The following is a 25,947-nucleotide window of genomic DNA, read 5'->3' as shown; positions in this document are numbered from 1 at the left end:
ACCTTGGTTAAGAAGCTTGTCTAACTCTTGTTCCACTTTTCCTTGCAAAACAATAGGAATCCTTCTTACTTTAGCGATGGACGCTTGTGCTCCATTTTTAAGTTTAATATCATGTTTATACCCTCTCAAACATCCCAAATCATTTTAAAATAATTTTGGAAACTTCTTTACAAAATCATTCTTGTTAATATCAACTTCTTGAATTTGAACTTGTGGTTCAGCATTAGGATTAAGAGTAATTCCCAATAAACATTGATGAGGCCACCCAAGTAAACCATCACCTTTTTTCGATACATAAAGTTTACCTAAAATAATTTCGTTTTCCATTTCAATGGTAGCATTAAAGTAACCCAACATGTTTATGGGTTGACCCCCATATCCTCCTGGGTTTACATCCATCTTGTGCAAACGATTCTTTTCTTGAAACCACCTGTCAAAAATTTCCTTATCAACAATAGTCAGATGTGAGCATGGATCAAACTTCATCTCCAAATCAACTCCATCAACTTTTACCTTACCTACAGGATGATCATTAAATGTGTTCGAGGCATATGAGCTGCAGATTGTACACTTAGCATAGATCGCCATCTGGTGTTGGGCCCGGATGTTTGCAGTTTGTTTTTCTTCTTGGACAGTCTTTGGAAGTCACGAGTTTGGTGACTCCTCCTTCGGTCCGTACTGCGCATGGGCTTCGGCTCCATCCTCAGATTGTTTTTTTCCGCCATCGGGCTCGGATGTGATACTTCGTGCTCCGGCTTCGAACTTCTACGGTTCCAGCCTCGACGGAAAATCCTCGTTTCTTTGAGTTTTCTTCATCATCATCTTCATCTCTCGAAGCGGCACTTTCTCCATCCCGTACATCGGCACCGGCCTTCGGGCCCTCCTCGACTCCGGTCCCGGCCGATGGAAAGGACTCCGTTCAAAAAGTGCCCAAAATGTGGGTCTAAATTTCCCCACACCGACCTCCATCAGGTGTGTAACCTTTGCCTCTCTCCAGAACACGAGGCTAGAGACTGCCCCGCCTGCAAGTCTTTTCGATCGAAGAAGACCATCCGAGATCGAAGAGCTCGACGCACCATGGCGCACTCATCCTCTGCAGCTCCACCGGACATCTTCGGAGACGGCGCCGAAGCTTCGGGGCAAACACACACCGAGCAGGAGGAAGACGTCGTCAGCGCTTCCGAGGCCGACGACTCCGACGTGGAGGACGTTACACCGGCGCAGCGGGCCGTGAGTACTATGCCCCCTCCCACCCCCGCGCCGAAAACCAAAGAGACTCGGGTTACTCCCTCGCCTGCCGGCCTGGGCAAAACCAAAACCAAAGCTTCTATCACCCCACCTTCGGGCCCGGTGTCGAAGCATCCAAAGTCTCACGGCAGCTCGGGATCGAGCCAGCCGACGCCCGGTGCCGAAAAACAGCATCCGGCACCGAAGAAAGCAATATCCAGCTCGACTCCGAAGCCACCGGTGCCGAAGCCTGGACACTCGGTGCCGACCAAACACAAACACATCTGTCGGCACCGACGCCCCGGCGCCGAAACCTCATTCGACGCCGAAACACCCGGAGACCTCAAGAAAGCATGGCGCACACAAACCATCGAAATCCTCGGTTCCGAAATCACCGGTGCCGACAGACGATCCGGCACCATTGGCTCTGTTTACACCAGACCCTTTACAAAAGACTCTGTCCAAAGATCCAAAGACTGGGCTTTTGACTTTAATTACCAAGAAAAGACGCCTTGATACTCCGGCTCCTCCTCCTCCACCCAAAAGGAAGGACTCTGCTACTTCTCCCCTCAGAGTGCCCTCCCCACTACCGCCTCCCCTACCTCCTCCACCTCCTCCACCCCCTCCCCCTCCCAGGTCTCCGCCACCTTTACCTCACTACGATCCGGCCCCATCCCCAGATCCGGATGACGGGGACCCGGACAATTACCCGGCGGACGCCCCAATGGATCCCACTCCACCAGGGACCCCAGACCCATGGGAGGATTACAATAACCCTGATATACCCGATATACCTCAGGACGACCTATACCCATCCAGGCCGTCTCCTCCAGAGGACTCCTTAGGGTTTCATCATTTAGTGCAGAGAGCAGCACACTACCATGGGGTGGACATGCACAGTGAACCAGTGGAAGAAGACTTCCTACTGGATACATTTGACATACAAGACAAATCCACTTCTATTTTACCCATGCTTAAGGGTGTCACCAAGCACGCTACAGAGGTGTTCAAAGACCCTGTCAGTGCCAGAGTACTGAACCCTAGAATAGAGAAGAAGTACAAGGCGGCACCCACAGACCCTGCATACATTAAGGGCCCTGCTCCCCTAGATTCCCTAGTTGTCTCCACAGCTAGAAAGCGGGCTAACTCCCAATCCTCAGGAGAAGCCCCACCGCCAGACAAGGAATCTAAACTTCTGGACGCGTCTGGTAAACGCACCGCCTCCCAAGCTGCAAACATGTGGCGCATTGCAAACACACAAGCACTGCTTGCGCGATATGACAGAGCACACTATGACGAACTAGAGGCTCTTATGCAGCACCTTCCAGAAAAACACAAGCGCAAGGCTCATGACCTGATACAGGAGGGTAAACTAATTACAAACACCTCCATTAAGTGTGCCCTCGATGCAGCCGACACTGCTTCTAGAGCCATAAATACCAGTGTCCTGCTTCGTCGCCATGCCTGGCTCAGGATCTCAGGGTTCAAGCCTGAAGTCCAGGCGTCCATACTCAATCACCCCTTTGACCAGCAAACTCTCTTTGGGCCAAAGGTAGACGAAGCGTTAGAAAAGATGAAAAAGGACACAGACACAGCAAAGTCTATGGGGGCACTCCAAACACAAGCCTCTAAACGTTCCTTTCGACGCTCGTCCTTTTGTGGCACAGGCAGAGGCTCCTCCACCGATAACGCCTCTACCTCCTACAAGTCCCCTCCTCAAAATACCTTTTCAAAGGGCAATCAAAGGGGTGGTTACAGAGGCAACAACAATAAGGGCAGGGGCAAAACCAACAACACCCGTTCTGCCACCCCACCCACACAATGACTCCCCTCCGCTCCCCCCAGACCATCCCACTCCGGTCGGGGGCAGACTACAAGACTTTATCCACACATGGGAGTCCATAACATCGGACAAATGGGTGACCCAAATCATTCGGTCAGGGTACTGTCTCGAGCTAACATCTACCCCACCCAATATCCCACCAAGGCACCGTCCAATGTCTCAAGAACATTCCACACTGCTCAAACAAGAGGTACTCTCACTCCTCCAAAAACACGCTATAGAGCAGGTCCCCGTCAATCAACAAAATCTAGGGGTCTACTCCCTATATTTCTTAATTCCAAAGAAAGACGGGACCCTCAGACCCATTCTCGACCTCCGGCCTCTAAATGCCTACATACATTCAGACCATTTTCACATGGTCACCCTACAACAAGTCCTCCCACTCCTCTGCCAGGGAGACTTTCTCACAACCTTGGATCTGAAAGACGCATACTTTCACATTCCAATACACCCCTCTCACAGGAAATACCTCAGGTTCGTGGTGGACGGGCAACATTACCAATTCACGGTTCTCCCCTTCGGGGTCACCACCGCACCACGGGTGTTTACCAAATGCCTAGCAGTAGTAGCAGCACACCTCAGACGTCAACATATTCACGTCTTCCCTTACTTAGACGACTGGCTGATAAAAGCCGCGTCCTACGACCAATGTGTGCAACATACAAACAGCACCATTCAACTGCTCCACCAGCTAGGCTTCACGGTGAACTACCAAAAGTCCCACCTCATACCATCTCACACAAAGCAATATCTCGGGGCCACTATAGACACCTCCAAGGGTATTGCCTATCCAAACTCAGCCAGAATCACAAGCATTCAAGCCTTACGCAAAACATTCCTTCCTCAACACTCTCTTCCAGCAAGAGTGTTTATGAAGCTCATAGGAATGATGGCGTCTTGCATCTTCATAGTGCCCCATGCAAGACTCCACATGCGTCCACTTCAAGAGTGCCTAGCACAACAGTGGAACCAGGCCCAGGGTCAGCTGACGGATCTGGTGTTGGTGGACGGCCGCACACATCACTCTCTGCAGTGGTGGAACACCACAAACCTTTCCAAAGGGCGGCCGTTCCTGGACCCGGTTCCTCAGGTGATTCTAACAGCGGACGCATCGCTCTCCGGCTGGGGAGCGCACCTCCTACACCTCACCATGCAAGGTCTATGGACGCCACAGCAAAAATCGCTCCACATCAACCATCTGGAGCTCTTGGCGATCTTTCTAGCCCTAAAATCTTTCCAAAAACAGATTTCGGGCAAAGCAGTCCTCATTCGCACAGACAACATGACTGCGATGTATTATATACAAAAACAGGGGGGGACACACTCTCCCCAGCTCTCCCGCTTAGCCCAGAGCATATGGAGATGGGCAATTCCCCAAAACATCTTTCTCCTGGCACAGCACGTTCCAGGCGTACAAAACACCATGGCAGATCTGCTCAGCAGACAAACGCAACAACTACACGAATGGGAACTGCATCCACAAGTTCTTCACCCATTCTTCCAACAGTGGGGGCATCCTCAGATAGACCTCTTCGCCACCCACGAAAACAAAAAATGCCCAAGCTTCGCCGCCAGATACCCACACCCATTGTCCAAGGGCAATGCGATATGGATGAACTGGTCAGGCAGATTTGCATACGCCTTTCCACCTCTCCCACTAATTCCATTAGTGGTCAGGAAGCTACAACAGCACTCCCTCACACTCATTCTGGTAGCTCCCACGTGGGCCAGGCAGCCGTGGTACACCACGCTGCTACAACTATCAGTGGTACCACATCAAAAACTGCACCTATCCCCATGCCTCCTAACCCAGAACCATGGAGAAATCAGGCACCCGGACCCAGCTCAGCTCAACCTGGCGATCTGGCTCCTGAGATCTTAGAATTCGGATACCTTAACCTTCCCCCTGATTGCATGAACATCATCATGTAAGCCAGACGTCCTACCACTAGAGCATGCTATGCCGCAAAGTGGAAAAGATTTGTAATTTACTGCCGTAACAATACAATCAACCCTCTAGATGCATCCATACAGCACATCATATGCTATCTGCTCCATCTTCACAGGTGTAACCTGGCATATTCATCCATACGCCTACACCTAGCAGCGATCGCTGCTTATCTACAAAACAGGCAGCATTTATCACTCTTCAGAGTGCCCGCTATTAAAGCCTTCATGGAAGGCCTTAAACGAGTAATTCCTCCCAGGGCACCACCTTCCCCTGTATGGAATCTAAATTTAGTTCTTACACGACTAATGGGTCCGCCCTTCGAACCAATGCACAAATGTGAGCTACAGTTTCTCACCTGGAAAACAGCTTTCCTTGTAGCTATCACTTCCCTTAGAAGGGTTGGTGAAATACAAGCGTTCACCATACAGGAACCCTACATACAAATGCATCACAGCAAGGTCATACTTCGCACAAATCCGAAGTTTCTGCCCAAAGTCATTTCCCCCTTCCATCTCAATCAATCAGTGGAATTACCTGTCTTCTTTTCGCAACCCCAATCTGTTGCAGAAAGGGCCTTACACACACTTGATGTAAAAAGGGCGTTACTATACTACATACAAAGAACGCAACCCTTCAGGAAGACTAAACAATTGTTCGTTTCCTTCTCTCCACCACATAAAGGCAACCCCATTTCGAAATCAGGGATAGCTAGGTGGATTGTAAAATGCATACAAATTTGCTATCAAAAGGCAAAGAGAACATTATCTGTTCCTCCTAAAGCCCACTCTACAAGAAAGTTAGGGGCTTCTATGGCTTTTCTAGGGAATATACCCTTAGATGACATCTGCAAAGCAGCCACATGGTCTACACCGCACACCTTCACAAAACACTCCTGTGTAGATGTGCATTCCAAGCAGCAAGCTAGGGTGGGCCAGGCTGTACTAAAGACACTTTTTCAAACAGCTGCAACGGATACCGGTGGTCGCCGCTAAGGTTGGGTACTGCTATATAATCTATGCTAAGTGTACAATCTGCAGCTCATATGCCTCGAACGGAATATGCTACTTACCAGTATGCATCTGTTCTTGGCATGTAGAGCTGCAGAGTTGTACACGCCCACCCGCCTCCCCGGCTACCTGTATCCGTTCCAGTACATCTTATTTAGATACAACACATGGGTTTCTCACTGTTATTACTACGCTCCATCATTTCCCTGTTGGCGAAAAACAATCTGAGGATGGAGCCGAAGCCCATGCGCAGTACGGACCGAAGGAGGAGTCACCAAACTCGTGACTTCCAAAGACTGTCCAAGAAGAAAAACAAACTGCAAACATCCGGGCCCAACACCAGATGGCGATCTATGCTAAGTGTACAACTCTGCAGCTCTACATGCCAAGAACAGATGCATACTGGTAAGTAGCATATTCCTTTCATTAACTTGACATTTGACTTCTTTTACACCTTTGTTTCGAAACTTTTTCTGTTTAGTTTTACAAAATTTTAAGAAATTACCCCTTTTCCCACAGCCGTAACAAGTTACATTTATTGCTGGACAATTTTTATAATTGGCTTTATGACCAATTTTCCCACATCGAATACAAACAAAAGAACTATTAGGAACATCTTCCTTGTTTGTTTCACTTTGAGCAGTAGATACTTTACTGTCTTTTACTACACCAACTTCTTTTTGAACCTCTTCTATAGAAGTTTCTATTTTACTTTTCTCATTCTTTAACTCAGTAACACACTTTAGCATATGTTCTACTCTTTTAGCTATTAAAATAGCTTCTTCTAATGCTGGCTCATCCTTAAGCCACAATTCTTCTTGTATTTTATCTTCCCTACATTTTAAAACCAATTGATCCCTTATACGTTCTTCGTTTAAACCTCCAAACATACAGGTTGAAGCTAGTTTTCTTAAACCTGTTAAAAAATCTTCTACAGTTTCTTCCTTGCCTTGTTCTCTTAGACCAAAATGATATCTCTCCATTATAGTACTTGTTCTTGGTAAATAATGTTTATCTAATTGCAATATACAAATTTCATATTCATTCAAACCTCTTTGTTCTTCATTTGATAACTCTGGTAAATTTTCTTATACCTCTTGACCCTCACCACCTAAACAATGTAGAAGTAATGAATGCTTTCTTTCCGCACTCAAATTAGTTCCGCATACCCTAGCATAGTGTGCAAATATTTTCTTCCAACCGTTATTTTCTTCGACATGCAGCAGAAGCAGAGACTTGTCAGCGTAAAGTCTCAGCTTGATGTTGAGGTGTGTTCTCTATGTAAAGTTCTTAATAACGAGAAACATGTAGGTAAAGGTCGGTATAGGGGTTTATTTCATTACACCTCAGCCATCGGTAGCAAGTCAGCAACTGCCCTAAAGAGAATCTCCGCAGAAGCAAACATTGTTCCATGTTCTATGGAACCTTGAACGAGGAACAGGAAGAAGGAGAATATCACAGCACCAATGCGGCATCTCTTGTAAATTGGAATACTGAAAAGCAGAGCAGCACTAGTATGATAGATTGCGTGAACTAGGAATAATAAAGAGTAGTTCAGGACCAGTGTGGCAGGTTGTGTAATTTACAAGTATTAGCAGGCAGTACAGCACCAGTGTGGCAGGTTGTGTAAACTAGGAGTACTAACAGGCAGAACAGCATCAGTGTGGCAGGTTGTGCACCAGTGTGGAGGGTTGTGTAAACTAGGAGTACTAACAGGCAGAACAGCATCAGTGTGGCAGGTTGTGTAAACTAGGAGTACTAACAGGCAGAACAGCACCAGTGTGGCAAGTCGTATAAACTAGGAGTACTAACAGGCAGAACAGCACCAGTGTGGCAAGTCGTATAAACTAGGAGTACTAACAGGCAGAACAGCACCAGTGTGGCAGGTTCTGCACCGGTGTGGCATGTTGTGTAAACTAGGAGTACTAACAGGCAGAACAGCACCAGTGTGGCAGGTTGTGTAAACTAGGAGTACTAACAGGCAGAACAGCACCAGTGTGGCAGGTTCTGCACCGGTGTGGCATGTTGTGTAAACTAGGAGTACTAACAGGCAGAACAGCACCAGTGTGGCAGGTTGTGCACCAGTGTGGCAGGTTGTGTAAACTAGGAGTACTAACAAGCAGAACAGCACCAGTGTGGCAGGTTATGCACCAGTGTGGCAGGTTGTGTAAACTAGGAGTACTAACAGGCAGAACAGCACCAGTGTGGCAGTTTGTGCTCCAGTGTGGCAGGTTCTGTAAACTAGGAGTACTAACAGGCAGAACAGCACCAGTGTGGCAGGTTGTGTAAACTACAAGTACTAGTGAGCAGAACAGCACCAGTGTGGCGTGTTGTGTAAACTGTGAGTACTAGCGAGCAGATCAGCACCAGTGAGGCAAGTTGGGCATCAGTGTGGCAGGTTGTGTGAACTACAAGTGCTAGCGAGCAGCGCAGCACCAGTGTGGCAGGTTGTGTAATCTACAAGTACTAGCGAGCAGCGCAGCACCAGTGTGGCAGGTTGTGTAAACTGAGTACAAGTGAGCAGAACAGCACCAGTGAGGCGAGTTGGGCATTAGTGAGGCAGTTTGTATGAACTACGAATACTAGTGAGCATAACAGCACCAGTGTGGCAGGTTATGGAAACTACAAGTGCTAGCTAGCAGAACAGCACCAATGTTGCAGGTTGTGTAATTTACAAGTCCTAGCGTACAGAACAGCACCAGTGTGGCAAGTTGTGCACCAGTGTGGCAGGGTGTGTAAAATAGAAGTACTACTGAGCAGAACAGCACCAGTGTCGCAGGTTGTGCAAACTGTAAATACTAGTGAGCAGACCATCACCAGTGTGGCAGGTTGTGTAAACTGTGAGTACTAGTGAGCAGAACAGCACCTGTGCGGCAAATTGTGCACCAGTGTGGCAGGGTGTGTAAAATACAAGTACTACTGAGCAGAACAGCACCAGTGTGGCAGGTTGTGCAAACTGTAAATAATAGTGAGCAGAACAGCACCAGTCTAGCAGGTTGTGCAAACTGTAAATACTAGTGAGCAGAACAGCACCAGTGTGGCAGGTTGTGCAAACTGTAAATACTAGTGAGCAGAACATCACCAGTGTGGCAGGTTGTGTAAACTGAGTACTAGTGAGCAGAACATCACCAGTGCATCAGATTGTGTAAATTACAAGTACTAGCGAGCAGAACAGCACCAGTGTGGCAGGTTGTGTGAACTACGAATACTAGTGAGCAGAACAGCACCAGTGTGGCATGTTGTGTAAACTAAGAGTACTAGCGAGCAGATCAGCACCAGTGAGGCAAGTTCGGCAACAGTGTGGCAGGTTGTGTGAGCTACGAATACTAGTGAGCAGAACAGCACCTGTGTGGCAGGTTGTGTAAACTACAAGTGCTAGCTAGCAGAACAGCAGCAGTGTTGCAGGTTGTGTACACTAAGAGTACTGGCGAGCAGAATAGCACCAGTGTGGCAGGTTGTGCAAACTGTAAATACTAGTGAGCAGAATAGCACCAGTGTGGCAGGTTGTGCAAACTGTAAATACTAGTGAGCAGAACAGCACCAGTCTGGCAGGTTGTGCAAACTGTAAACACAAGTGAGCAGAACATCACCAGTGTGGCAGGTTGTGTAAACTGTGAGTACTAGTGAGCAGAACAGCACCTGTGCGGCAAATTGTGCACCAGTGTGGCAGGGTGTGTAAACTGTAAATACTAGTGAGCAGAACAGCACCAGTCTAGCAGGTTGTGCAAACTGTAAATACTAGTGAGCAGAACAGCACCAGTCTGGCAGGTTGTGCAAACTGTAAATACTAGTGAGCAGAACATCACCAGTGTGGCAGGTTATGCAAACTGCAAATACTAGTGAGCAGAACATCACCAGTGCATCAGATTGTGTAAATTACAAGTGCTAGCGAGCAGAACAGCACCAGTGTGGCAGGTTGTGTGAACTACGAATACTACTGAGCAGAACAGCACCAGTGTGGCAGGTTGTGCAAACTGTAAATACTAGTGAGCAGAACAGCATAAGTCTAGCAGGTTGTGCAAACTGTAAATACTAGTGAGCAGAACATCACCAGTGTGGCAGGTTGTGTAAATTACAAGTACTAGCGAGCAGAACAGCACCAGTGTGGCAGGTTGTGTGAACTACGAATACTAGTGAGCAGAACAGCACCAGTGTGGCAGGTTGTGTAAACTACAAGTGCTAGCTAGCAGAACAGCACCAGTGTTGTAGTTTGTGTACACTAAGAGTACTGGCGAGCAGAATAGCACCAGTGTGGCAGGTTGTGTAAACTACAAGTACTAGCGAGCAGTGCAGCAACAGTGTGGCAGGTTGTGTAAATTACAAGTATTAGCAAGCAGTGCAGCAACAGTGTGGCTGGTTGTGTGAACTACGAATACTAGTGAGCAGAACATCACTAGTGTGGCAGGTTGTGTTAACTACAAGTGCTAGCTAGCAGAACAGCACCAATGTGGCAAGTTGCTTACACTAAATGTAGTGGCAAACAGAATAGCACCAGTGTCGTAGGTTGTGTAATCTACAAGTACTAGCGAGCAGCGCAGCACCAGTGTGGCAGGTTGTGCACCAGTAGGGCAGGTTTTGTAAACTATGAGTGCAAGTGAGCAGTGTGGCAGGTTGTGTAAGCTACAAGTGCTAGTGAGTGAGCAGAACAACTCCAGTGTGGCAGGTTGTGAAAACTACAAGTACTTGCGAGGAGAACAGCATCAGTGTGGCAGGTTGTGTAAACTAGGAGTACTAACAGGCAGAACAGCACCAGTGTGGCAGGTTGTGCACCATTGTGGCAGGTTGTATAAACTAGGAGTACTAACAGGCAGAACAGCACCAGTGTGGCAGGTTGTGTAAACTACAAGTGCTAGCTAGCAGAACAGTACCAATGTGGCAGGTTGTGTACACTAAGGGTACTGGAGAGCCGCATAGCACCAGTGTGGCAGGTTGTGTAATCTACAAGTACTAGCGAGCAGCGCAGCACCAGTGTGGCAGGTTGTGCACCAGTATGGCAGGTTTTGTAAAGTATGAGTGCAAGTGAACAGTGTGGCAGGTTGTGTAAGCTACAAGTGCTAGTGAGTGAGCAGAACAACTCCAGTGTGGCCGGTTGTGAAAACTACAAGTACTCGCGAGGAGAACAGCATCAGTGTGGCAGTTTGTGTAAACTAGGAGTACTAACAGGCAGAACAGCACCAGTGTGGCAGGTTGTATAAACTAGGAGTACTAACAGGCAGAACGGCACCAGTGTGGCAGGTTGTGTAAACTAGGAGTACTAACAGGCAGAACATCACCATAATGGCAGGTTGTATAAACTAGGAGTACTAACAGGCAGAACAGCACCAGTGTGGCAGGTTGTATAAACTAGGAGTACTAACAGGCAGAACAGCACCAGTGTGGCAGGTTGTGCACCAGTGTGGCAGGTTGTATAAACTAGGAGTACTAACAGGCAGAACAGCACCAGTGTGGCAGGTTGTGCACCAGTGTGGCAGGTTGTATAAACTAGGAGTACTAACAGGCAGAACAGCACCAGTGTGGCAGGTTGTGCACCTGTGTGCCAGGTTGTGTAAACTATGAGTGCAAGTGAGCAGTGTGGCAGGTTGTGTAAGCTACAAGTGCTAGTGAGTGAGCAGAACTGCACCAGTGTGGCAGGATGTGTGAACTTCAAGTACTAGTGAGCAGAACTGCACGAGTGTGGCAGCTTTAGTAAACTAGGGATACCATAAATCAAAGTAGCATCAATGTGGTAGTAGCTTCGGTGAACTAGTGATATTGTAGATTAGGATGGGATCGAAAAAATGAATGTTATTCGAAGGGCTCCTCAGTACACATTCGATAAGACAGATCCCAAGTGCCCAATCTTCCAGTGGATATATGTTGGTTAAAGAAGTCTGCTCACAGATAACCTACACATGTACCCTAGGCATGTATGCAAAGCATCTTGTGGAAAAACCAAGAGGTCTGTGAAACATTCAAGTAAGTTCCTTCAGCCAGAATACACCCGACAACAAAACTGGCATGGCTTGTTGTGGGTGGTGTTGAAATCTACCTCATATACTACAAAGCCTCCCCTCATATTCCTAGCTTTAAGGCTGGTTCACCAGTAGGGCATGAGGATGTCTGACTGTGTCAGTTAACAGACGATCTGATGGTGGCGACGAAACAGTCACTACTAACTTGTAGCAGCAGCTCTTCAGTGTATCATGTGTAAATTGATACGCGACCTTCCCACACGTCGCCTCTCAGTATCTGTTCAGTCAATGCTCAGGAACGGATGGGAACATCCTAAGATTTTCTTGGTTATCTTCATGGTTTTATAACCCTAGCATGAAAAGGCTTAAACAAGATGGCTGCCATGATAGGCTAAATCTCTTGTTTTCAAAATGTGTTGTTGGCTCCTCGTCCTTGACATGGGAGTGTTCTACTCAAGACACACTTCACTGAAGAAGCTCTGTTGCAGGTCAGTACTGCTTTCATTCATATCCATTCTTGCTTTGCCTCCCCCAATCCATCCTGCAGTCTCTGCAAGCTCTAGCTTTCTGGCAGGTCCCTGCTCCTGACGGAGGCCTGTCAGTGCCCTGGACAGGCTTCCTTCTGTCCATGTCCTCACTTTAAGTCATCTTGTACTCGGACCTTAAGTCCTCTGGACACCTGTCTGTGTTGTTAGGTTGATTAGATGCCATTGCTACCTGCCCAGCAGCAGGACCCATTAAAACAAGTCCCTCCGCATCCATGTGTGTTGCCTGCCCCCCTCTCCTATGCTAGCCCGCAGGAACAGCAGGACGGTGTTGTGTCGTGCCCTCTGTGCCGGAGGAGGGTGCATGGCGAGGGAGGACCCTAGTGAGGGCGGGCTGGGTGTGTTTCTGTGCCTACTGTGTGCGGTGCTGGTGTGTTGGTGGGTGGTATCTGGCAATGAGGGGGGCGTGTTGCATACGTCACAGTCACTAATGGTCTCGTTTCTCTCCCATGCTCACTCCTCCTGCAAGGAGCGGAAGGTACAACATCTTCTGCTGTCTTGGCTTCTTAGCACTGTCACTTTGTAATTTAATTTCTCACTTTTTCAAGATAATGTTTCATTTTACATTTTCCTTTTTATTTTCCTTTGAGTCTTAATAAAACGTGAAAAATTGCCTAGTCCTGATAGACTCGTTCCCCGTTTAACCTGCTTTGATTGTGTCAGATAGCATTTGTGTTAAATGTGATGAGCGCTGAGACTCCTCCTCCACTTACCACCTCCTCTTTCTCTCCTGTCTTCTTTTCGGCTCTTCCTCTTCTTAACTTCTGGATCACTTTTTCTTATCCTCTTATCCTGTGTGTTTTTGACTGCTTCTTTGCTCATGTTCACTTTTCCTCTAATTTCTTCCTCCTCTATCAACTTTCTTCTCCATCTGTTATGTGCCTTTTCGCTGCCTTTTGCATCCCCTCTTTACCTCCTTTGATTATCTTGCCCCATTTTTACAATTTCTTTTTTCTATTGTTCTCCTTTGCCTTCTTAGTCTTGGTTACTCTATCCTCTTTGGATTCTCCTAATTTCTCTCTGATTCTGTCTCTGATCTTGATCATTCCTATACCTTTTTTCTATTTACCCTATTGCCTTATTACTCCTTCACCATATTCACCTCACTCCATCACCTTCTCTCTCTCTCTTTTCTTTTTTCTGCAGGTTTTCATTCAGCTGAACCACATAAAAAAGTGCAATACAGAGAAGGGAGTCTTTGTCCTGGAGGAATTTGGTAATTACAGACTTTTCATCTAAGATGTTGTGCTTAAAAGCAATTTTAAAGTTCATCCCACAGAGGATCCGGCACTGGTCACCTCATCTGTAAGAGGGGGTTGGTACCCAGAGTAGTGGTATGTGTCACACTGAAATGCTTTGAAGTCGTGACTCCTAGCCAGTCCACTGGGTCGGAAGAGGGGCTGAAAGACTGGCCTCTAAACTACAGTCAAGAGACCGGCACACGCATCCCCTTCTGTTGAACTACATTCAAAATTGCTGTTCTGCATCAAGGAAAACAAAAAAGTGCTGGGTGGATTACTTGAATGAATCTCAGCCACTAGTAATTACTCTGGGCCGCAGTAAAGTCCATTGTTCTTTTGCCCACCATTCCACTGCAGTCTGGTCCCATTCATATGCAAGTTAGTCTGGCCCCTGCTCCAGTAGAAGCAATCCAGTCTAAACTGCCCGGCCAGATTCCTTCTGAAAAGAAACATTAGGAAAAAAAAGGACAAAAAAGGTTTATTTGTCAATGCGGAACAGCACCGATAAAAGCAAAAAATAAAGTTGTTGCACTGTAATGACCTATACGTGAGCATTAGTCAGCGCACATGCTGCGAAAGGTATTTCTTTTTTTACTTTTAATATTCTGTTCAAAGATGAGAAATGCCAGTTGCAGAGCTGTAAATTAAAACAAATAATACGCATGCAAGTTAATATTTCAAAAAGGAGAGGCCAAGTAGGAGATTGCAGCTGCCGCACCATCGAGAATAAGACAAAGGAGGCAGGTGGCGATGCTGAGGGGAGTAGTGGAGCAGTTTTGAAGTTTAGGGTGTGTGAACAATATTTTTACAAAGTGGGTACATGTCGAAAGCAAAGCTGTGAAGTGTTCGTGATAGTAGCACTGAGTACCTTTGTGAAACATTGATTTGAGTAGGGAAGTAGCACCGAAGAGAGAGAATTGGAAAATACATGCAGCCCGATAGAGTATTGAACTAAAAGGAACATTATGTTCGAGGCATATGAGCTGCAGATTACACATCTGGTGTTTGGCCCGGATGTTTACACTTGTTTTTGTCTTGGAAAGTCTTTGGAAGTCACAAGGTATGTGACTCCTCCTTTGGATCATAGTGCGCATGGGCATCGGCTCCATCCTCAGATTGTTTTTTTCCGCCATCGGGCTCGGATGTGTTCTTGCGTTCCAGTTCGGAACCGTTAACGGTTTTCTCTTTCGACGCGCAATCCTTCCCTTCTCGACGGTATCGTTTCGATCGCGTTTTCCAATCCACGCGACCCTTCAACTTCGAAGTCTTCGATTCCGGTCATCGACGAAGGCCTTCGGGCCTACCTGGGCCTCATCTCCGGCTCATGGAAAAGACGTAATTCAAAAAGTATCCTCGATGTGGGTCTAAGTTTCCCCACACCGACCTACATGAGGTGTGCAACCTCTGCCTCTCACCGGAGCACGAGGCCAGAGACTGTCCAGCTTGTGCCTCTTTCCGCTCCAAGAAGATGATCCGGGACCGACTAGCACGAAGAACAGTAGCGCGCTCGTCATCTTCGATCCCAGACGACATCTTTCAAGAGGGCGTCGATGTTCCGGAGCAGGGTCGGGTCGAAGAAGCCATCATCAGCGCCTCCGAAGCAGATGATTCCGACGTCAAAGACATCACTCCAACTCAAAGGGCCGTGAGTACAGATGTCGACCCCGACCCACACCCCCCCTCGACACTATCAAAAAATGCTTCGGTACCACCTTCACCTTCGGGCCCAGGTGCACACCAAGACACTGCTGCCCATGTCCCGCCTTCGGGCTCAGTAAAGAAGCCTATTAAGCGTTTAGGGGACTCGGGCTCAAGTCAGCCTACCCTCGGTGCCGAAAAACAAACTCAGGCACCGAAGAAGAAGACGTCCTCATCCACACCGACCGCTGCTTCGACATCAAAGCACTCGGCGTCGAAGGCTAGCACCGGTTCCTCGGCACCGACAACACCCTCGGAGCCGACTAAAAAGCGCCCACCAAAAGGCCCCGATTTTTCAAAGCCAAAAATCTCGGAACCGAAAAAACAACAACCAGTTCCATGGGATAAAGACAGTACAAAACTACACGGTTCCAAACCTAGAACCGCTACCGAGTTGATGCCGAAAAAGCTGACGGCACCAAAGCCCTCGACTCCGAAGGATCTGCCTCCCACAGACAAACTGTTTCGTCCATATCCTACCCAAAAGACTCTTGTGAAGGATCCTAAGACTGGTCATTTAATGCTCAGCATCAAGAAAAGACCACTAGAAATGCCTGCGCCCGCACCGCCACCAATAAAGAGAGACTTTGCCACCTCTCCATTGCGGACTCCACCAATTTCTCCCTGCCTGGGCAAACATCACTTTAGACAGGTGGGTGCACCAAATAATTCAATCAGGCTACTGTCTCGAACTAACATCTACCCCCCCCAACCATACCACCCAAACACCATCCAATGTCACAAGAACATCTGTTACTGCTAAAGCAGGAGGTAATCTCCCTCCTACAAAAAAGTGCAATAGAACCAGTTCCCCTGCACCAACAAAACAAGAGAGTTTACTCCCTCTATTTTCTCATACCAAAGAAGGATGTATCTCTAAGGCCTATTTTAGACCTCAGACCCCTAAACCTATACATGCACTCAGACCACTTCCACATGGTCACACTTCAGCAGGTCCTCCCTCTGCTTTCCCAGGGCGACTTCCTTGCTACTCTAGACCTCAAGGACGCCTATTTCCACATTCCCATTCACAACGCTCACAGAAAATATCTCAGATTCGTAGTGGACGGTCAGCGCTATCAATTCAAAGTACTCCCATTCGGAGTCACCACAGCACCAAGAGTGTTTACCCCCGCCTAGCGGTGGTGGCAGCACACCTAAGAAGACAACACATCCACGTCTTCCCATACCTAGACGACTGGCTCACAAAAGCCAGCTCATACAATCAGTGTGTACAACACACTCACGCCACTATTCAACAACTTCACGACCTGGGGTTCACAATAAACCACGCCAAGTACCAGCTGCAACCGTCCCACACACAACAATACCTCGGTGCCACAATAGACACCACAAGGGCGCTAACCTATCCCAGTCCCAGTCCCAAGCTCTTCTCACCAGATTCCAACCGCAACACTCTTCCAGCTCGAGTGTTCATGCAGCTCATAGGGATTATGGCCTCTTGCATATTCATAGTGCCTCATGCAAGACTCCAGATGCGTCCTCTCCAAGAGTGCTTAGTGCGCCAATGGAACCAGGCTCAAGGTCAGCTAACAGATCTGGTGTTGGTAGACGGTTGTACCCATCGCTCTCTGCAGTGGTGGAACACCAAGAACCTTTCCAAAGGGCGACCGTTCCTCGAGCCGGTTCCTCAAATAGTCATGACAGCGGACGCATCGCTCTCCGGCTGGGGAGCTCACCTACTTCATCACACCATGCAGGGCAGATGGACACTTCAGCAAAAGTTACTCCACATCAACCACCTGGATCTAATAGCCATATTCTTAGCCTTGAAAGCATTCCGAAAACACATTTCGGGCAAAGTTGTCTTAGTCCGCACCGACAACATGACAGCCATGTATTATATACAAAAACAAGGCGGGAAACACTCTCTGCAGCTCTCTCAGCTCGCACAGAGCATATGGAGATGGGCTATACCTCAGAACATTTTTCTCCTAGCCCAACATGTCCCAGGAGTCCAAAACACAATAGCCGATCTGTTGAGCCGTCAAACACAACAAATCCACGAGCGGGAACTTCATCCATAAGTTCTTCAACCGTTTTTTCAGATGTGGGGGCAACCACAGATAGACCACTTCGCCACCCACGAAAACGCCAAATGCCCAAACTTCTCCGCCAGGTATCCTCACCCATTGTCCAAAGGCAATGCGAAATGGATGAACTGGTCAGGCAGATTTGCGTACACTTTTCCGCCTCTCCCACTCATTCCACTAGTAGTGCGCAAACTACAGCAACACTCCTTAACGCTCATCCTAGTTGCTCCAACTTGGGCCAGACAACCATGGTACACCACATTGCTGGAACTCTCCGTAGTGCCACACCAAAAATTACACCTCTCTCCACAGCTCCTAACCCAGAACCATGGAGAGATCCAACACCCAGACCCAGCTCAGCTCAACCTAGCGATCTGGCTCCTGAAGTCCTAGAATTTGGTTACCTCAGCCTTCCTCCTGACTGTATGAACGTCACCAAAGAAGCTAGACGGCCTACCACTAGAGCGTGCTATGCAGCCAAGTGGAATCGATTTGTAGTATACTGTCATAACAACAACACTGATCCCCTAGATGTGTCTATCCAACGCATCATAGGCTACTTACTACACCTCCAAAGATGCAACTTAGCCTACACGTCTATCAGACTGCACCTTGCAGCCATAGCAGTATATCTACAAAATAGACAACATGTATCACTCTTCAGAGTACCTGCCATAAAGGCTTTTATGGAAGGACTCAAAAGAATAATTCCCCCCAGAGTACCAGCTTCAACCGTGTGGAATTTAAACATCGTTCTCACAAGGCTAATGGGGCCGCCATTTGATCCTCTACATAAATGTGAGCTACAATTCTTAGCATGGCAAACTGCTTTCCTCGTAGCCATTACTTCTCTACGAAGAGTTAGTGAACTACAAGCACTAACTATTCAGGAACCCTTTCTGCAAATTCATCATCATAAGGTTGTACTCGGAACTAATCCTAAATTCCTCCCTAAAGTCATTTCTCCCTTCCACCTCAATCAATCTGTGGAGTTGCCCGTATTCTTCTCGCAGCCACAAACAGTCGCAGAAAGAGCTCTTCACACCTTAGATGTCAAAAGGTCAAAAGAGCACTGCTGTACTACATAGAGAGAACACAACCTTTTTGTAAGACCAAACAACTATTTGTGTCTTTCTCACCACCACACAAGAGCAACCCCATATTAAAATCTGGAATAGCTCGGTGGATCGTCAAATGCATACAGATTTGTTGCCGCAAAGCAAAACGTACATTATCTGTTCCCCCTAAAGCCCATTCTACACGTAAAATAGGGGCTTCAATGGCATTTTTAGGGAACATCCCCTTAGAGGATATCTGCAGAGCAGCTACATGGTCTACACCGCACACTTTCACTAAACACTATTGTGTCGATGTGCAAACTAAACAACAAGCTAGTGTGGGCCAGGCTGTACTCAAAACACTATTTCAAACTTCTGCAACAGATACGGGTGGTTGCCGCTAGGAGGGGATACTGCTATACAATCTATGCATAGTGTGTAATCTGCAGCTCATATGCCTCGAACAGAATATGCTACTTACCAGTATGCATCTGTTCTTTGCATGTAAAAGTGCAGATCTACACACGCCTACCCGGCTGCCTTTATCTGTTCCAGTATTATCTTACTTAGATACACCATACATGGGCATCCTTCCTGTTTCTTACAAAGCTCCATCATTTCTCTGCTGGCGAAAAACAATCTGAGGATGGAGCCGATGCCCATGCGCACTATGATCTAAAGGAGGAGTCACATACCTCGTGACTTCCAAAGACTTTCCAAGACAAAAACAAGTGCAAACATCCGGGACCAACACCAGATGGCGATCTATGCATAGTGTGTAGATCTGCAGCTCTACATGCCAAGAACAGATGCATACTGGTAAGTAGCATATTCCTTCCAGAAGAAAAGCAGTGGAAGGATACAGTCATCCAGTCCAACAGTTGATAAAGATGCTGCAGTCCAGGGAAAGAACAACACACAAGAAGAAAGAAAGCCATTGAATAAGAAGCATGCACATGACACTGATGAGTAGACCCACCGGTGGGCCACATTTGGCTGGCACAAAGCCCACTCTGTTTTGGAGTTATCCACAGTAGGTTTCCAATAAAACCTAAAAGGAAAGGCATTCTTCAAGAACCTGCCTTCTGTGCCAACAGTGCCCTTAAGTCAACACAAGAAATTTAGAACTGCTGGCCATGGCCGTTCGGAGTGATCGGTGGAAGCATGCCAGCCTTCTCTGAACCAGAGGAGAAGAGCAGTAATCTATGATAATATCCCATAAGGACTGTGAATGCGGTGCTGCTGCTTGTCCGATATGACATGACCTCAGTGGATAGTGAAATGTCGATCGTACTCTTCCCCCAATAGTCTCTTGTTTCACGTTTTTTGACTCCATTGATCTGGCAATGGATCTGTACGTCTTATGGCAGCTGGAGAAGAACGAATTTGAGCATTTGCTTAATGACGGGAGACGTCTAAATCCGATCAGGGCAGAGGGAGTGTCTTGTTTGGCTAAGATCATTTCAGAATCCAGTGCTGCTTTGGCAGAAGCAGGACTGTGGCTCGTTTGTCTTTCTCCAAGCACTGGATGTACCTTTAGAAGGAGAAATCTTTCAGCATCCAGTGGTTTGAAGATCTCCAGGTGCTCCTAAGACTGAGGCGCTGTTTCCTCCACAGAGGAGATGGTTCGTTTTAGTACGGCTGCATATGATGCTGCGGTCTCTCACCACTCTGAGGAGGTTGTGGCTGAAGACTGCGTGATGTGCTATTCTTCCGCAGCCAAGGCCGACTCTACAAAAGTAGCAGTAGGGTATAATCCTGTATGGGTCAGCCATCAGACTTTGTGGCATTGGTCCTCTGGATCTCCTAAACCTCTGTTGGACAACGACAAGCATTTGAAAGGACCGAGCTTAAGATAACTACATTACCAAGTCCAGTGTGTTTCGCGTGCTTCGTGGGTTGGCAAACTCTCCTGCAAGTTCTGCGGCTGTGTTCTTTGAGCTCCATTAACGAAGCTCCATTTCATAATCCATGTGTTGCTCATGAGGGGATCAGGTGGGCATTGGCTCCTATTCTTCCACAAATATAAAAGAAGCATTTGGAGGTACTTCTAAACCATACCATAGGCCAGGACTGTGTGAACACGTGTGGTGTTCTCAGGTTGGCAAACTGCTGCGAGACAAAAGTGGCATGGTTCTTGCAGATACCACGGTGCATTGCTGCGCGGGAATCTAACTTACTTTGGCAGACCAATGTTTGCACGTATTCGCAAATTAATGGATTTCCAAGTCTTTGTAGAAGAGCTTTTGGAAAGCAGTGCTATTCTAGCTAATTTACTCTCTCCTGTCATTTTTTTTATATATGTTTCTGAATCCAAATGTTTCTCAGTAAATTCAGGAATTCTCACACTGTTCTTGGTGGCCGCAAATCGTTCAGAGAGTATGACATGAAGATCTGCAAATCCTCCGGCGGCCGGGAAGGGACAAGCTCAACTGCAAAATGTTTTTATTGATTAAAAATCTCTCAAGAAAGTTGATAGTGAAGATCCTTAAAGTAGCGTAAAATTCAAAATGCATTTCAGTTCTCTTAGGTTTCAAATATCATGACGGAAATTGATTGAAAACATCCCTTATCAATTACCATAGATCCAGGAATTGTTTAAAACATGCATGAACTCTTTAAGAATCAGTTGTCATTGGTTGAACACAAATACGCTGTGGCTTCCTGAGACTAGTTACGTCATTGAAGAGAAGCATGTTTTTATAAAAGCAGGAACACATTTTACATAATTGTGGGCAAACAAAGAGTACATGGCTAAGATCTTGATTGTAGCTACTATAATATGTAAACTTTTGGTCAATCACATTAGCATCTTATTCACCTTCCTATATCTGCCTTCCGTAGCGGGCCATTTGTCCGCAAATCAAGAAAAAACATTCTCACAGAATGGTCAGCTTGCGTTGTAAAATGTGGGGGCATGCTCTTTGATTCAGCCCTATCAACATCTGATCTAATGCCGTTTAATGGGTACAATACTGTTTATCCAGCTGTAATTTCCAGTATCCCTTGATCTTGAAGATTATTAACCTGAAGTCTATCTTTCTGTTCTTCTGCGTGAACCAATTCAAAAGTGTAGCTCATATTTTTGCATTCGATATATTCCAGTAACTGAGGCTGTTCAAATTTAAGTTTGCCCAGTTCTGCGAGAGTATTTGAGACTGCCTGGTTTTGAGGGAAACCACCTTCTAGTTCTCCATCATGGGGTCTTCATGGATGGGCAAACATTAGGATGTGAAACTATATGCGGGCACACAAGAGCATTTTTCATCCAGTATATTAGAGACGAGTCTAGCCAGACCAAATGCCGGGAATCGCCCTCTAAAAGCCTAATTATGCGAAATGTTTCGTTTCTTTCACCTGTTTAATAAATGAACAGGCCTTTTCTGAAAACTTCCTTATAGCACATGTTGCATAACCTCCTGCCTAACATTTCTAAATAAAGATGAACCGAGCATGCTGATAGGCCTACATTAGTGGAGTCCAGAGGCTCCAGTTACTATGAGTCCATGTCCTGGCAGTTTCCTCTAAGAGTCCGTTCTTTGACTTGTGTGAATGGGATCTTGGAACGCTCTGGTTTTTTTTTTTACACACCTAGGGCCTTATGTAGGTAAATGACATTTACCACTTCATAAATACCGAATTTTACCGATTCGGTATTTATGAATCGGTAAATGTAATGTAGGTAAAAAAATACCGATTCGGTAAGTGTCGGTATTTTAGAATCGGTATTTACCGATTCGGTAATGGTAACCTGTATCTCATTGATTCCTATGGGCCAGGAGGCCCATAGGAATCAATGTGAACCCAGTTACCATTACCGAATCGGTAAATACCGAATCGGTAATGGGGGGAGCTCAATCAAGGGTGGCAGGGTGTCACATTGACACCCTGTTGCACCCCTGATTCCTGCATGTGTGCACATGTGGCACACATACATGCCCTAAGGGCATGTGTGTCTGCCACATTGCACACATATACGGGCCAAATCATGCAATACCTGAGACCTTCGTCATTTACCACCAACTTTCAGTTGGTGGTAAATAACTAATCCCCACACCCACCACACACTCCCCCTACATCTCATTTCTGCATTCGGTATTTACCGAATCGGTAAAATTACCGAATCAGTAATTTTACCGATTCGGTAACTTACCGAATGCAGAAATGATCCCCCTACATAACAAAAGCCTAAATACCGGCCGGTAACGGTATATTTACCGAAAATCGGCCGTTACCGACCGGTATTGGGCTACCTACATATGGCCCCTAGTGTCTTGCGATTTACTCTCAGAATGAATTTCTTTTTCTTTTCACTTAACATCGTTGAACTTTTAGAAGTCATGTGAATTTTCTGATGGATATATCTAACTGCAAATTGCTCACCTTGTTAATTCCTCCCGGTGCCAGACTTCATCTGGACATTTTTTTCTCAGCAATTCCCTTGTGTGCTGACGGTGTCAGTTCCATACAAACAACAAAAAGATCCTAGTGGCCAAATGTACGGTGTAAATTCACTTATCTGAGAGAAACACATTAGTTATAGATTCCTTACCTTAGAATTACCCCCAGGCATCATACTGGATCTGGAATTTTTTTCATCAGCAGTACCTCTGAACGTTGGAAGGTGGCGTCAGTCACGTCCGTCGTCGTGGTCGCTGGGATGACGTCGCGGCAGCTACTTAAATGCCGTCCTCGTGCGCGGACGTCAGTTCTTTCCTTTTCGGCTCTAACCAGCGCAGATCCGGGAAGAGCGGTAACTCGGTCATTTTTTTGACTACGTTTTTCTTGACTTTTTTGTCCACTTCTTGTTTCGAGTCTTCGACACTGAACAGGTGCACGAGGGATGTCAGGTTTTAAGGCCTGCGGTTCCTGTAACCGGCTGATGTCAGTGACCGATCCTCACCGTGTGTGCCTCTTTTGCTTTGAACGTGACCACGACCCCGAGTTGTGCTCATACTGTCAGTTGTTGATGCAAAAGGCTTTGTGGGAGCGGTCCCGAAAGCTGCTTGAACGATGACAGTCGGCTCCGCGCCATTCGAGGTCCCGGTCGAGAGGGAGGTCGAGGGACTGGTCGTGGAGCCATCGCCACTCCGGTTCCAAGTCATCGAAGTCTTCGCACTTGGGGTCAGGTAAGTCGAAGCATAAGAAGAAGTCGAAGAAGCATCGTCGCTCTTGGTCGGTTGGTGATCCGAAGAGGCACGCGGGTGGTGCCACTCCCGCGGCTCCGCGCACGGGGCCCAAAGTGTCGACTCTGAGCTTCCCTCCATTTCCGGGGCCTGGAGCAACTCCCGCCCAGCTTCATACGTTCTACGAGGCGATGCATGCCATCTTTAGGCGAACCGGCCAGGTCTTGCACTAAAGGCATTCCTTCCCTCTGTCTGGGTAAGAGTAGGTCAGGTGTTCAAGGACAACACCACCGCCATGTGGTATTGCAACAAACATGGCGGGGTGGGGTTGTGGAACCTATGTCTGGAGGCCCTCCGCCTCTGGACATGGCTGGAACATCAATGCATTTCCTTGGTGGTTCAACACCTGGCAGATTCTCTGAACGCCAGGACAAATTAACTCAGCCGCAGGTGCATGATGGATCACGAATGGCATCTCCACTCGGAGGTGGTGCAAGGTCTCTTTCAACAGTGGGGAGAGCCTTGGTTAGATCTATTTACCACTGAAGACAACGCGCAATGTCAGCAATTCTGCACGTTGGAATTTCCAAGGCGACACTCGCTCTTCGACGATTTTCGTCGCGAGTGGAGTATGCTTTTCACCTATACCACTTCTGCCCAGAGTGCAGAAGATCAGGCGCGACCGGGCCCTAGTCATTCTTGTGGCTCCAGATTGTGCACGAAGAGTCTGGTATTCCGAGCTGCTCAACATGGCCTCCGATCATAGTGCCTCTTCTGGAGGATCTTCTGTCGCAGCAGCAGGGGACGGTCCTCCACGCGAACCTGTCCAGTCTCCACCTCCTTGCGTAGAGATTGAGCGGGAGCAGTTGATGTCTTTCTACCTGCCTCCTGAAGTTTGTGACATAATATTGGCAACCAGGTGTCCCTCCACTAAGACTGTATACGCCTGCAGGTGGAACAACATTGTGGCATGGTGCACAGCAAAGGCTGTGGATCTCCTTTCTGCCCCTCCTTCTGAAGTATTTTTGTTCCTTCTCTCTTTGGCCCAGCAGGGCTCTGCTCTGGGCACTATCAAGGACTACTTTTCTGCCATCTCTGCTTTCCTTCAGCTGCCAGACCAGCCTTCTCTTTTCAAGTCCCCGGTAGTTAACTGTTTCTTATAAGGCTGAACGCATCTCTTTCCACCAATCCCCTTTGTTATTCCTAAGTGGAACTTGACTCTTGTGCTAACTTATTTGTTGTGCGCTCCCGTTGAGCCGCTTCACAACTGTCCTTTACGCCTCTTAACTCTTAAGACTGCTTTCCTGGTAGCCATCACTTCTGCTAGATGAGTGAGTGAGCTCCAGGCTCTTTCTTCAAAACCTCCCTTCTTGACTGTTCATCCAGACAAGGTGGTTTTCAGGACTCGTCCATCCTTTCTTCCTTAGGTGGTCATTGCCTTCCACATCGGGCAGACCATTACTTTGCCCACCTTCTTTCCGCATCCTTCAAAGGAAGAAGAGAGGCTCCACCGTCTGGACCCAAAGCGTGCGCTCTCCTTCTATCTGGATCGCACGAAGCAGTTCCGGGTGGAAGATCAACTTTTTGTTGGATACTTGGGTGCAAAGAAGGGTCGGGTCATACACAAATGCACCATTTCTTTCTCGATGGGTCGTGTTGTGTATTAAGGTTTGTTACTCTCTAGCTAACAAAGAGCCTCCAGTCGGGCTACGCGCTCATTCCACCAGGGCGACGGCAGCCACTACTGCCTTGGTAAGGAGAGTGCCTCTGAATGACATCTGTCAGGCAGCAACGTGGGCATCGCTGCACACGTTCACCAAACACTACTTCCTGGACGGCCCAGTCCGGAGAGACTGCTTCTTTGGCCGTTCCGTTCTCCAGGACTTCCTGGTGTGATCTTGGTTCGCAGAACCACCACTGGGGTTGGTATTGCTGGGGTATCTATTCTAAGGCAAAGAATCTATAACTAACGTATTTCTTTCAGATGCACAAGTTACTTACCTTCGGTAACAATATATCTGTAAGAAACATTACTTATAGATTCCTTACCGCCCCACCCATCCTCCCCGTTCTGCGAACTGATTTCAAGGGTTAAGGACATCGCTTCAGGGCCCTAGTTTTGTGCACCAATGGTCAGTGTCTTGCATGGTTCTGCGGTTCTGGCGTGGAAAGTCGTGTACAGAACTGACGTCGGTGCGCGAGGGCGGCATGCAAGTAGGTGCCGCGATGTCCTCATGGGGACCACG

The 25,947-nt window shown here is 47.3% G+C and overlaps 1 protein-coding gene across 23 annotated transcripts in view; it reads left to right on the top strand.

Moving 5' to 3' along the window:
* MADD (MAP kinase activating death domain) overlaps positions 1-25,947 on the top strand; it is a 987,832-nt gene that overhangs the window by 738,823 nt on the left and 223,062 nt on the right. For 22 of the 23 annotated variants that reach the window (XM_085646575.1, XM_085646564.1, XM_085646561.1 and 19 more), the window contains one exon: positions 13,671-13,740. The exons of the other annotated variant lie outside the window; for it this stretch is intronic. In XM_085646575.1, the coding sequence (XP_085502701.1) occupies positions 13,671-13,740 (70 nt within the window). The remainder of the gene's footprint in view (positions 1-13,670; positions 13,741-25,947) is intronic. 23 annotated transcript variants of the gene reach the window in all.

This window comes from Triturus cristatus, chromosome 3_1 (genome assembly GCF_964204655.1).
Source record: "Triturus cristatus chromosome 3_1, aTriCri1.1, whole genome shotgun sequence".
Classification (NCBI taxonomy): Eukaryota; Metazoa; Chordata; class Amphibia; order Caudata; family Salamandridae; genus Triturus; species Triturus cristatus.
This window is presented reverse-complemented; position numbering and strand designations above follow the sequence as displayed.